The sequence below is a fragment of the Labrus mixtus genome, chromosome 15 (genome assembly GCF_963584025.1).
Source record: "Labrus mixtus chromosome 15, fLabMix1.1, whole genome shotgun sequence".
Classification (NCBI taxonomy): Eukaryota; Metazoa; Chordata; class Actinopteri; order Labriformes; family Labridae; genus Labrus; species Labrus mixtus.
Window position 1 is genome coordinate 27,702,492 of NC_083626.1, and position 12,323 is coordinate 27,714,814.

General features: G+C 41.4%; 2 protein-coding genes across 4 annotated transcripts in view; both read left to right on the forward strand.

Moving 5' to 3' along the window:
- dnajc5ab (DnaJ (Hsp40) homolog, subfamily C, member 5ab) overlaps positions 1-9,330 on the forward strand; it is a 28,370-nt gene extending 19,040 nt beyond the window's left edge. Inside the window, exons 2-5 of the mRNA XM_061058327.1 lie at positions 4,169-4,335; positions 5,048-5,261; positions 5,619-5,790; positions 6,072-9,330. Of these exons, the coding sequence (XP_060914310.1) occupies positions 4,229-4,335; positions 5,048-5,261; positions 5,619-5,790; positions 6,072-6,166 (588 nt within the window). The 5' untranslated portion in view covers positions 4,169-4,228 and the 3' untranslated portion in view covers positions 6,167-9,330. The remainder of the gene's footprint in view (positions 1-4,168; positions 4,336-5,047; positions 5,262-5,618; positions 5,791-6,071) is intronic.
- Positions 9,331-10,736: 1,406 nt separating this feature from the next.
- trim101 (tripartite motif containing 101) overlaps positions 10,737-12,323 on the forward strand; it is a 12,400-nt gene continuing 10,813 nt past the window's right edge. For 2 of the 3 annotated variants that reach the window (XM_061058309.1, XM_061058310.1), the window contains exon 1: positions 10,741-11,655. In XM_061058309.1, coding sequence (XP_060914292.1) covers positions 11,644-11,655 — 12 coding nt within the window. In that variant the 5' untranslated portion in view covers positions 10,741-11,643. Of the gene's footprint in view, positions 11,656-12,323 lie in introns of all 3 variants that reach the window. The other variant, XM_061058312.1, reaches the window with a different exon arrangement.

Consider the following 12,323-nt stretch of genomic DNA (forward strand, 5'->3'; position numbering starts at 1 on the left):
AAGGTGGTGTTAAATCAATGTGTTGTCAGCCGTCTAGGAGTCAAGGTACCGTAGTGTTAGCCCCCATCTGGTGCCATATAGGTCTTTGAATTAAAGTAACGGCTGACAGCATGAAACAGAAATATTTTTGTCTACTTGGTATTCTGGCATCTTTTTATTCCGTGTAGCTCGTCATGTCTTAAAATTAATCCCCACATGTACAGAGGCTGTAGTCCTCAAAGCAGACGGGTTCAAATCCGACCTGTGGCTCTTTTCATGCATTTCTTTCCTCACTCTGTCTCTCCCTGATTTCTGACTCCATCCACCGTCCTATTGAATAAAGACATAAAATGCCCAAAAATGGGGGCGTAGGATAGCCTAGCGGTTATGACCTGCAGTGCATGTACAGAGACTGCAGTCCTTGTCGCAGCCACCGTGGTTTTGAATCCGACCTCTGACCTTTGCTGCATGTCATCCCTCACTATCTCCGCTCAACCTCTCCTGTCTCTCTTCAGCTCTCCTGTCCAATAAAGGCAAAAAATAACCCCAAAAACCTAAACAGGAAATACCCAAATTAGTCATTTTTAACTAAGAGCACACAGAAACATTAACAAAATAACAAAAGTTCCCCTGCAATAGTAGTATCAGAGAGAATCACTCCCATGATTCCCCGCCAGCCTCAACATTATCTTTTGTTATTGTTTTCATTGAGAGCCCCCTGGTGGTGGAGTTTACATTCTTTGTGTTTAAGTTGTTCAGTTTCATCTTTACTAGTGTAAAATATAAAATACCAGTGTAAACATTTCCAGGCACTAATGCTGGAGCAGAGCGTTACAAGAAACTGTCTTCAGTAAAATATGATTCTCATTCTTTCAGCCTTCCAAGAAGAATCACAATCCCGCCACAAAGAGTGTTTTAATATGCATGAAATAACACACAGATGAGTCTGTGATGAGATCCCTGTTCTCATTAAAATACTCCGCTCATGAGTCATAGTGGGATAATAGCTCATCGGGACGGTTCAGCTCTGGTGTGAAGCTTCTTAGTTGAAGTCTGGCGTTGGGCTGCTTCGGCCTGTCTGTGGAGCGGAATTGGCTTACTGTGGTCTCTCTAAGCCTGCTGCTAACCCACCTACACCTTCTGTCTGACACCTGAGGGGAGGGCTCTCTGTTACTACTCTACTACTCAGGGCTGCACAGGGTGGATTTCTCTCTGAAATCTGTTTATTCTGCATTAAAAGAACATACAAATACTAAATAATGTTAGTTTGCAGGTCGAGTAATCGCTCCACCTGTTCTCTAAATATTCACATGGCTTATATTCATCTCTCTTCCTGTTTGAGATTGGATTATCAGCCCACTGTTATCGTTGTGATGGGGTGGGTTGTGTTGTTTTTTCTCGTGTGTTCTGGTTGAGTTAGCTCATCTTGATCCCTGCTGTACATAATGCTCTGTGGCTCCACAGTGCTTATTTCCATTATGACTGACCTGCAGTACCCTCTCATTTTACTTTCTTCACAGAGTTATTTTGACTGCTTTTGCCAAACACAAGATTCAAAAGCCTTCCTTTTTAAGGTCATCCCAGTCTCACAGCTAAAGCAGCTTTGGTAAAGACCAAACAGGTGGTTATTTTTCCACACAAGGGAAACAGTGGTTCTGTTGACGGTCAAAAGTCAAACTGACACTCTGTCTGAAGGTAATAATTTACCAACAGATCAGGGTTTTTCCTGGCTCAGAATGGGCCTTTGGGGGGTGACTATACGTGCTGTAGTAAACGTTCGACTCGCGTATTGCAGTATAGTTTGAGTCTGTATTACCTTATTTGACAGAAATCTGTGCATTTCCTGTTATTTCTGATCATTTTATAAATAATATTATCATTATGCTTAAGTTACTGAAACCACAATTAAATCTGGTAAAGATTTATTTTTTATTGCAACAGTGAAACAGGGGAGGAGAGGGATTTTGAGGGAGAGGGGTGTAATGAGATTGGGAGAGGGGGGGTCACATCCTGCCAGTGTATTTCACCCTCTTCCTATGATGGCTGCTCTTTACCTTTAAATTGTGTTTTCGTTTTACATACATTTGTTTAAGTACATTTATTTGAGTTACTATTATGTCAAATAATCACAGATTTAAGTCACAGATAATTTGGATCATTTGATCAGATCAGGAAATTGAGAAATAATAAATATATATTTGTTGGTCCATACGGATAGCGGATCAACCGTGTTCCGTTGCACTACAAGTCAACAGGTGCGCGCGGTGGTTGGTGTTCAGGTGTGTGTGTGTGTGTGCGTGCGTGCGTTTGCAGCCATGTATGTTGGTGTGTCTCGTCTCGGCGTGCCCCCACGATGACCCGTCCCAAGTTGCTGCAGCTACATCATACGCGGTTTAGTATAGTTGTAACATGACTGTTGGGATATATATTTACCGCCATGAAGTGCATTGCTCTTTGAAATTGACTCACCAAACGGAAAATCAACCCTCATTTAGCACTTGTGGGTGTCAGCGGAGCGTCATGAACCAGTCAAAAGAAACAAATAGTCAATCAGCGGGCTATCCAGCGCGAGCCACATGCGTAAACGGATGAGAGGGGAGATGACTGCTAGAAGTCAGAGACGTCGTATTTAAGTTTATGTTCTGCTTGTTCAGCAGTCGTTTGATGTATTGATATTTTTAACATTCAGAGAGGATTTGATTTGCAATTTGAATTGGCCTTTTTTTTGGTTTTGCCACTTGTGATTTTCCTTTGGCGCTGGGTAAAACCTCTTTGGGGGGCGCCAAAGAATTCTCTATGCAGGAAAAACCCTGACAGATTAACCTTGAGACAGCAATGACCCGGAGGGCCTAAGTTAGATCTCCAGCAATGGTTACCTGTCCTTAAATGATCGCAAAGCTTCAGTGAACTCGAGGCATGCTAGGTGCTGAATCATTTCCCCACACAAACATTGTTTGCATTCAAAAAAGTTTCATTTTATTGCTGTTGTTACTTGAGATTATCATCTTTGGTATTTTTGACCCTTTGTTGGCCCTCTGATTGGTCTGCGGCTCCCTCTAATAGCAACTGTTGCTGGCTACTTCCAGTTCAAACTTTTGGCTGGGCAAAGTAATTTCAGTGTGTCACAGGGAAAATTGTGTCCTTAATTTTGTTACTAAAAAGCAGCTTTGTGTGTCTGACAGAGTATTTGCATCGTCATAAGGGAGTTTTTCCCGCCCTGCATGGATCTGAAGCATTTAGCACAAAGTGATGTTTCTGTGATTATCTTACTGTGCACATAAGTCTTAGCTGTGTATTGAAGGCCTTGTTGGCTACAGTAAGATATTCATATCTCTGGCTCCAGACATGTCCACTGATGGAATCAGAGGTAAGTCAAGGAGTTAGCAGCAACATGAGGACAGCTAACGTTAGCTAGCATCACTAGCCTCGGACATGGATTATATTTAAAATTATTTTTTGTCCCAGTTCACTTTCCCTTTTCTGCAACATTTCAAAAACTCCAGTAAGAAACGTCTTGCCAATGGATCTGAAACATGACTCGTCATTCTGTAGTTCTTTCTGGTTCTTGTAGTTCTGTTTCGGCTTCTTGTTTACTGCAGCGTCTCCTGCTGGAACGTGAGGTTCATTCAGGACACAGATTGTAAATCTCTGCCTTGTACACCTGCCTCCCTGGCTCTGTGACATGAACTCAGGTAACCCTTCTTTAAGTCATTTATTCCTTTCACTTCCTGTAAACACATCGCACCCTCAAATCCCACACAGCCACATATTATTAGACGAGTCACCATCTGGCTTTAATTTGAAGCTTCACTAATACTGAAGAGGGGGAAGGAGAGTGATATCTGGTCCTGATCATTTTTACTATCTGAAGGATTCTTCATAATGTGCTCCTGTTGTACTTCATCTCATGTTTAAAACACAAACTACAGAGGCTTTACAAGGTTTGCAACATTACAGTCAGCTCATTGCTCAATACATACTTCTGGTTTTTGGTCAAGGTGTTCAGTTCAGTTCTGACAGCCCTGAGAAATGTTCCCTATCATTTACCCAATGACACGTTTGAAAATAATCAAAAATGTGATAGAGATAGAGAGAGTCACAACGGCCGCCTTTTTGTAAAACAACAAAGCGATCCTGCTTATCTCATCGGCTTCCTTGTCCTCTCTTGTTTTTGTTTCCCACCTGACAGGTGAGACGCTGAGTGAGCAAGGGAGCGAGTGAGAGACAGAACAAGAGAGAGAGAGAGGCCATGGAGCAGCAGAGGCAGAGAGCTCTCTCCACGTCAGGAGAATCGCTGTACGTCGTGCTGGGAGTCGACAAGAGCGCCACGACAGACGACATCAAGAAATGTTACAGGTACAGACAAACACTCACAGAATGAGACAATAACACAACACTCTGTCCTTTGTAGCCCAAACTGAATACAGCCACATGGCAGTCCCTCTGTGATGTACATATGTTGTGTTTCTAACCACTAGAGGGAGTCAGAGGTCTGCAGGAAACGACTCTAAATGGGTCAAGTCGACCCTGCAATAAATACAACTGTTACAAAGTTAGGAAGAAACATTCTGGTTTCTCTTGAACTATGTGAGAACTGTTTAAATTGTGCATTTAAACATATTTCAAAAAGGTGACATGTTGGCTTCCTCGTTCTTTTTGCATTTAAAGAAAGTTTCTGCACAACGTGATCAACTTTTATCAAGTTTGTGTCCATGTTTTTACGAATCAGATGTTCTTATTTTCTGCACCTGCTACAGATCGATCCAGTAATATTAATTCTTTATTCATTGACCAAATCACCCCTAAAGATGTCTTAATGTCTGAAAAAGAAATCAAAAGTCTGTGGGCGAACCTGAGGAAGCTTCATAATAAAAACAAAGTAAAGTTATTTTCACCTGAGAAGGTTTTAGGTTGTTCACGGGGTTCCCTTTTGGCCATTTAAAATTCTTAATGTCTGTTTAATATTTAAAATGAAAAGAGTACGGTCGAGAAAACCTGATGAGCCAGCTTCACAGGGTGTCATGGGATCGCTTTTGGAAATCATCCTTCTGTTTTTTTTTTTGTACAGGAAACTGGCGTTAAAGTTTCATCCAGACAAGAACCCGGACAATCCAGACGCGGCGGAGAAGTTCAAAGAAATCAACAACGCCCACTCCATCCTGAGCGACGCCACCAAGAAGAACATCTACGACAAATACGGCTCCCTGGGGCTCTACGTCGCCGAGCAGTTCGGAGAGGAGAACGTCAACACCTACTTTGTTCTGTCCAGCTGGTGGGCCAAGGTGACGCAGACCAGACACACACAAACAAACTGTGATGAGTGAGGGGCTGAAAATGAGAGGGCTGAACCTCAGAGTGCAGAGAATGTACGCTTTGAGACGAGGGGTGAATGTGTAAAAACATCACTAATGTCCAGCGTTGGCAGCAGCATGTCTCGTCCTGGACTCAAAAGAAAAGCAGGATCTGATTCTGAAATAAAAACCATGTTTCAGTTTGAATGAGGAGTCAAAGATCTGTAAACAGACTCAATCTGTGACCCCTGAGAAGTATAGATTGAAGGCAGGTGTCTTAGATTTAAACATTTGAAAACAGCCTGACTTCTGCTTATGATCTAATATCTGTATCGTCTCTGTCCACAGGCTTTGTTCGTCTTCTGCTGCCTGTCCACAGGATGTTACTTCTGCTGTTGTCTGTGTTGCTGCTGTAACTGCTGCTGCGGGAAATGTAAACCTCGGCCGCCCATGGACCAGGAGCCCGAGTTCTACGTGTCCCCGGAGGACCTGGAGGCCCAGATGACCGCTGAAGAGAGAGGTGAGGAAAGCACACAAAACTTTAAACGTCTTTGGCCTCTGTCATCCATCAACTGTAAACATTATATTTCAGCATGCTAACCTACATCCACACATAAAAGTAACGTGTGTGTGTGTGTGTGTGTGTGTGTGTGTGTGTGTGTGTGTGTGTGTGTGTGTGTGTGTGTGTGTGTGTGTGTGTGTGTGTGTGTGTGTGTGTGTGTGTGTGTGTGTGTGTGTGTGTGTGTGTGTGTGTGTGTGTGTGTGTGTGTGTGTGTGTGTGTGTGTGTGTGTGTTCCCCAGATGGTGAGCCCATCGTGATGCAGCCGTCCTCAGCCACAGAAACCACCCAGCTCACTTCTGATGCGCACCACAGCTACAGGACCGACGCATACTAGACACACACACACACACAAACACACACATATACACTACACATCTTCCAGTTAACCAAACACACAACCCACTCCAGCACAATCACAGGACTGATGTACACACTGAACACACACTCTTAACAGCTTTCTGGGGCCGCACACATGGACAAACCAGCAAATATTAAAACCATAAGAAATGTTTTTATTGATTTTAAGATTTGCTGTGGAGGGAGGGACGAAGGAGGAAGAAGTAAAAACGTCTTCAGATTAAATAATTATTTTGACTTTTTTAAGACAGAGTAAGAACAAGAAACGTCTGAACATGTGTTAACTTAAGCAGGGTGGACACTTCAAGATAATCGGCCCGATTCCTTTTGTCCGACCTAAGTCAACAAAGGCTCGATGGTTCCAATTATCTGATGGTTCTGGAAATTATGAAGCCAGATGTTCCTGTGGTGTGTTAACAGTGATTTTCCCCGATCTGCTTAGAAGACAATCAGGGCCGCCCAGATTTGAATTCATATTTTAAACATGTTCAATATTTACAATCAGACAATCCTGTCGTGTGTGGGGAGAGAACGCCAAAGACAGCCGAGCGCGCACTCTGTGGAGCGTCACGGGGAACAGCACAATAGCCAATCAGGAAGCAAGCTGATTGAAGCAGGAAGCACAACAAACTCAGCAAGGGGCGACGACAGCAAACGCGAAGTATAAAGTTAGACGGGCGCCAGAAATGTAGAAACAATTTGTTGTTTTTTGGCAACAACACAATGTGTCCTGTAAAACGTATCGCAATCAAACAGACGAGGAGGGGTTGTCCGCCATGTTTGTTTACTCTTAAAACGCGTTTTGACCGTGCGAGCCTCTGGTTGTAGGTGAAAGAATCTGTGTTGTGCTGCACACCACACACATGATAATTTATCTCAGCGCTGAAGGCTCAAAATGGAAAACAAAATCAACATGTGAGTCGAATATGTTTGAGAAAAAACTAGTGCAGCCAGGAGACGTGAGATATCAAATCGAGGACGACAAAAAGGCTGTTTTTACACCATAAATTGTCATGGTAATGCTAATGGTAAACATGTTTACCCTGGTACAAAAATAAATCAGGTCTGATTAGTTGTTGTCATCACTGACACACACTGTACGGGGGTGAATCTAAAGTAAACAAGGATCTTCAAATCTGATATTTATCAAGTGGAGAATTATTCAGAAATTAAAAAAATATGTTTTCAAATTAAGGACTGTGAATGTTTAAGCCTTCCAGATACGATAAAGTTTTTTAAATCATGAAGTCAAAGCTTGTTTTTCCTCCAGCAGGAGAGGTAGCGTCTGTGTCGAGTCATCCTGCGGGGAAGCACTCGTCGAGGCTCCTCACGCCGACTCGAAGTAGGTCAGAGATCCTTTCTATATGTTCAGTGAGGAGTCTTGCCGGGGGGGGGGGGGGGTGTTTATTTGTCCTCAATGCTCACCACAGAATCCCCCCCCCCTCAGTGTGGAGCGGGCAGCTCACACTTCAACAGGTGCTGTGTTGGCATCGAGTCCTCTTCACTTAAATCAACACAGAACCATCGAAACACGTCGTGCGATTAAATCAACAGTTTTCCTTTTGATGATTAAGAGCTGCTGAACTCTTGAACTCCTCCTCCCCCCCCCCCCCCCCCCCCCCCCTCTTCGTCCTCCTCAAAGTTAAATCTACACTTTCTCCTCCGTGTGTGAAGACGTTGGCTCCCTGAGTCGCGCTGGGAGCCGTGTGTGTGTGTGAGCCGTTGCACAGTCCTGTGTTATTATTAGAAACATAACAAGTCCATGATTACCGAGCGTTAGTGACCTCTTACTTTCGTCCAGAAGAACAGACATATAAAACACTGATTGAGCCCCTTTTGTTTCTTTGTTTTTAGTTTCCATTTTGTTTTGTGAGAATCCGTTGTACATGTTTGTGTAAACTGAATGTTTAGATTTGACTTCACAGTATTTCTTTTTGTTCTGTCTCTGTAGATTTGCTTTTCATCGTCTTTTTTTGTTTTTCTTATTTATGTTGTTGACGAATGGAGGATGTTGATATCCAGAGTCTTACTCGTTAGTGTGGCAGCAGTTTTTGTAGGTTATACAATCCTCATAGCGACTAAAGAGCAGTTTTTAAAACCATCACACTGATAAGTTAGCGTGTCATTTTTTCAGATTAGTCTTTTTTTTGTTTTCTAGTTTTTCTTTATTTGTCGCTCATGAGTAGCACTGCAGCTCTTTTATATTAGAACACACAGGAACAGAGGTTGTTTGTGTCAATGATTTTATACCAAAAACACCTTCATGGATCTAAACAGGATTATGTTGAGTATATTGTCTTTTACTTTTTAATCAAACGCTTTGTTCATTATGTATTTTTACATATCATGAGGAAAAGCAATATCCAAACTTTCAACCACAAATTTCAAAGGTTGTTTCAGGAAATCTGCAGCTTCATAAAAACTCAAAACTAGCTTTTTTTTTATTACTGAAAAAGCAAAATAATGCTCTATTAAGTTGAATACATCAATTTAACTTAAATCTTCTATCTCAAATGTGTACAAACTACAGTAATTATACATCATGCGTCCTCAAGAACATGTTAAAAAAAAGAGGCTGCTGTTTTAATTCTTTGTGTCTTCCAGTTTTTGATTTGGACAAAAGTTTCCAGTTTAAAGAGTTTTTATTCGGCCTGCAGACGATCTGTTGTTTAGTTTTGTGCTTCATGTCATTTGACCACTTCAATGCTACACAAAATCCCTCTTTAATTTTTCCTGCTGTCAACTAAACATGCAACACTGTCACGAGAGCAGCGTCACACTGTTCGCTCTGAAACAATGACATAAATAACGAGAACTAATGTGAGTGTGAATATAGCGACCAGATGATAATATCGAAGCATTATTTTATTTATTTTATTTTTCTTATGATTTTAATAACTGATTAACGACTAGCCAGTATGTGGAGGGGGATGTATAGAGTGTTAGATGTGAACCGTTTTGGCACTGAATTGTCAAAATGGCCGCCCTGCTGTATATACACGCAGTGACACAGTACATAGAGATGTAGAGATTTTTCTGTTTGTAGCATGGGCTGATGATGTCTGCGTCTGTCAGGCAGACGTGTGGATAAATGAAGTATCTGATGTACTGTTGTAAAATAAATGTTTCTGATGCTTCAGATCCTCTTTTCTCACTGTGGGTTTCTTTCATTAGACACCAGAAAGGTTTACGTTTTTCACCTCAAATGCTACCATCACCATTAAAGGTCACATGTTCTCCTCCTCTTCTTCAGTGTAAATAAGTCTCAGAGTTCCACAAAATGTGTGTGAAGTTTCTTTTTCTAAATCCACTCTGATCCTGTATTTGATCATGTCTATAAACCCCTCTATTTCAGCCCTGCTCAGAACAGGCTGTTTTTGTGTCTGTACCTTTAAATATGTAAATGAGATTTGTCTGACCACGCCCCCCTCTCTGGAAGAGTTTCTCCGGCTTTCTTGCTCCATGTCCTATTGTTTACGGTGAGAAGGCAGACTCAGAGGGCAGAACAAACACCTAGCTGTGGGAGTGTCACTCACCTGGGGGAGGGGCTACTGCCCTTTGTGATGTCATGAAGGGAAAATCTCCAAACAGCCTGTTTGAGCACACATTTTCTGAAAAGTGGAGCAGGCACAATCATTGGGGGGTTTTGTAGACCGACTAGAGTCACATATATTATTGAAACACATAGTGAAGTGGATTTTTCATAATATGTGAACGCACTTTTAGTCTGATACGATGAAATTCAACTAACAAACTGATAAAAAATGTAGGGCTCAAAGGGCACTAGGACCTAACAGAATGTCTTTATAACAACAACTCAAGCTTAAATTTGCCATTGAATAAAAATTCAGACTAAAATCAAATAGGATATAACCAATATTGGGTGATATGTTGTAATTTTCTTTGTAAAAGGTAAACTTAAAACAAGTTTCTGACTTATTTGACACAATAAGCCAATCAGGAAGCAAGCTGATTGAAGCAGGAAGGAATTTGTTTTTGACATGTAAATGTTTTTTGTATTGAAAAGATTCCTCCCAATGAAGCATAAATACAAAGAAAAAGAAGGGGACCTAGACAACTTCCCTGTGGAACACCTCATAGTTTAAACTGCTGATATATGATGGAATGTTTCTCAAACTCAACAAATACCTGATAACTACATAGAATATTTATTTAAAGGAGATGGTGTTACCATTAATTAAATGCTGATATAGTTTTTATGAATACTAAATGAGGGGGCTAATATATTAACCACAAATGTAAATTACTTGAACACAGTAACATAACTGATTATACTCTGTAATTAAACATGCAGTGTGTCTGTCCGCTGTTGGTGATTAAAGTCTCAGATTTAATGTGCTAATCATCAGTTCATATTAAAATGCAACAGTGAGCACCTTTGAGAGGACAGTGAGTGTGTGTGTGTAACCGTAGAAAGAGCACAGCCTGGCTTGGTCTTAATCTGTCCACATACCAGTCGCTGCCTGATTTGGTTTGTGTGTGCGTGTGTGTGTGTATGTATGTGTGTGTGTTGGGATCATTTCAGAGGCACTGGGCTGAAACTTGAAACTCCCTCCCTGACTCAAATCCCCTCTTTGACACACACACACACACAGAGACACACACATTTAGCTGTGGATGTCAGGAAGGCTGTGAACTGACAAACACAGCAGTCTCTCTACTTGTGCGGAGAAAGAGGAATGGAGTGATTGTTGGACGAGGAGGACTGGAAGCAGAGAGAAGAGCGTGAACGAGGGCTGGACTCTGGCCTGATGTCCCACCGGGCAGATTTGGTGTCAGCGTTTGGTGTCACAGGAGCTGAAGAGGAGAACCCCCACTTGCTGCTTCATTTCTCTTTTGGATATGAGATTTCTACTTGAACTGATTAAAACTCCAGCTGGGATTTTTGTCACTTTATACTGGAAATGCAAAGATATTCCAAGGCAACACATGCCCTAAGAGAGACCGTTTCTCAAGCTTTAAATAAATCTGACAACCGATGTTGAAAGTGTCTGACCGACTGAGTGAGGAGGGTATTTCCAGAACGTTAGACAAGACAACGTTTCAAGTCAGCAGGTTTATGCAGAACTTACCCAACAACTGAGAGAATCAAAATCTGAAAAATTAAACTGGACTTTGATCGTCTGTGGATGCAAAAAAAAAAAAGGAAGAATATGCAGAGATACATTTCTCTACCTGCAGGAGTTTGTCTCAGTTGGTGTTTTGCTGAATCTTGCAGAACCTCAAGTTTGCTGTGATTTGGGAAAACGACAGATGAGAGGGAATTAGCTCATTTGGAAATAAATAAGCATTCGGTTTTCTTTTGAGGACGAGCACGAGGACCAGACGTATGAGGAGGAGGAATATCTGCATTGTCACTCCATCGTCCACAAGATTTTAATGACAGAGACAAACTGACTGCTAACAAACCGAACACTCAGCGACCATCAGCAGATGGAGAGGAATGTGAGTAAACAGTTGTTTGGACATTTTATGTTTATGTTGTTTGTCTTCTTGAAAATCTTTTTTTATTCCCTTAAATAAATAAATTCCAACATGCATTATATGCATGCATCAAGGTTCTTTTTTTTTTACTTTCCAGGAGGCTTATGTGTTGATTCATTAAGGCAGACATGGGTTAGCAGGCATTACTTTAAATCACAAATTATGACGGCCAATCAAATCCCACACTGACATTGGCTTGAGTTTAGATAAATGTCATCAGGGTTCTGAAAATACAAGTTGTAAGAAGCTATGATTCTAGAAATCTTCCTTATCTTTCTGTTAGGTTTGGAGTTAAATAAAAGCATCATGAGGTGTTTTGGGAAGTCAAACCTTGGAGACGTCTTTAAAAACCACTTGGCAGGCAAAGCCATCACAAAAATAAACCAAGCAGCCAAAACTTGTTCACATCAACACAACATGTAACCATAGCGATGGTAAAGATTTCAGTGAAATATACTGAAGTCAGGTGTTTGATTGTCCAGCAAACTGTTAACATCTCCTCAGAAACAAGAAAAACATCTAGGACCCAAATTAGACAAAACTAAACAGAAAATATGAAATATGTCCAAGACAAATTTACCCAAAGGGACAATGAAGTGTATCATAATGTTTCCTATTGTTGTGTATCG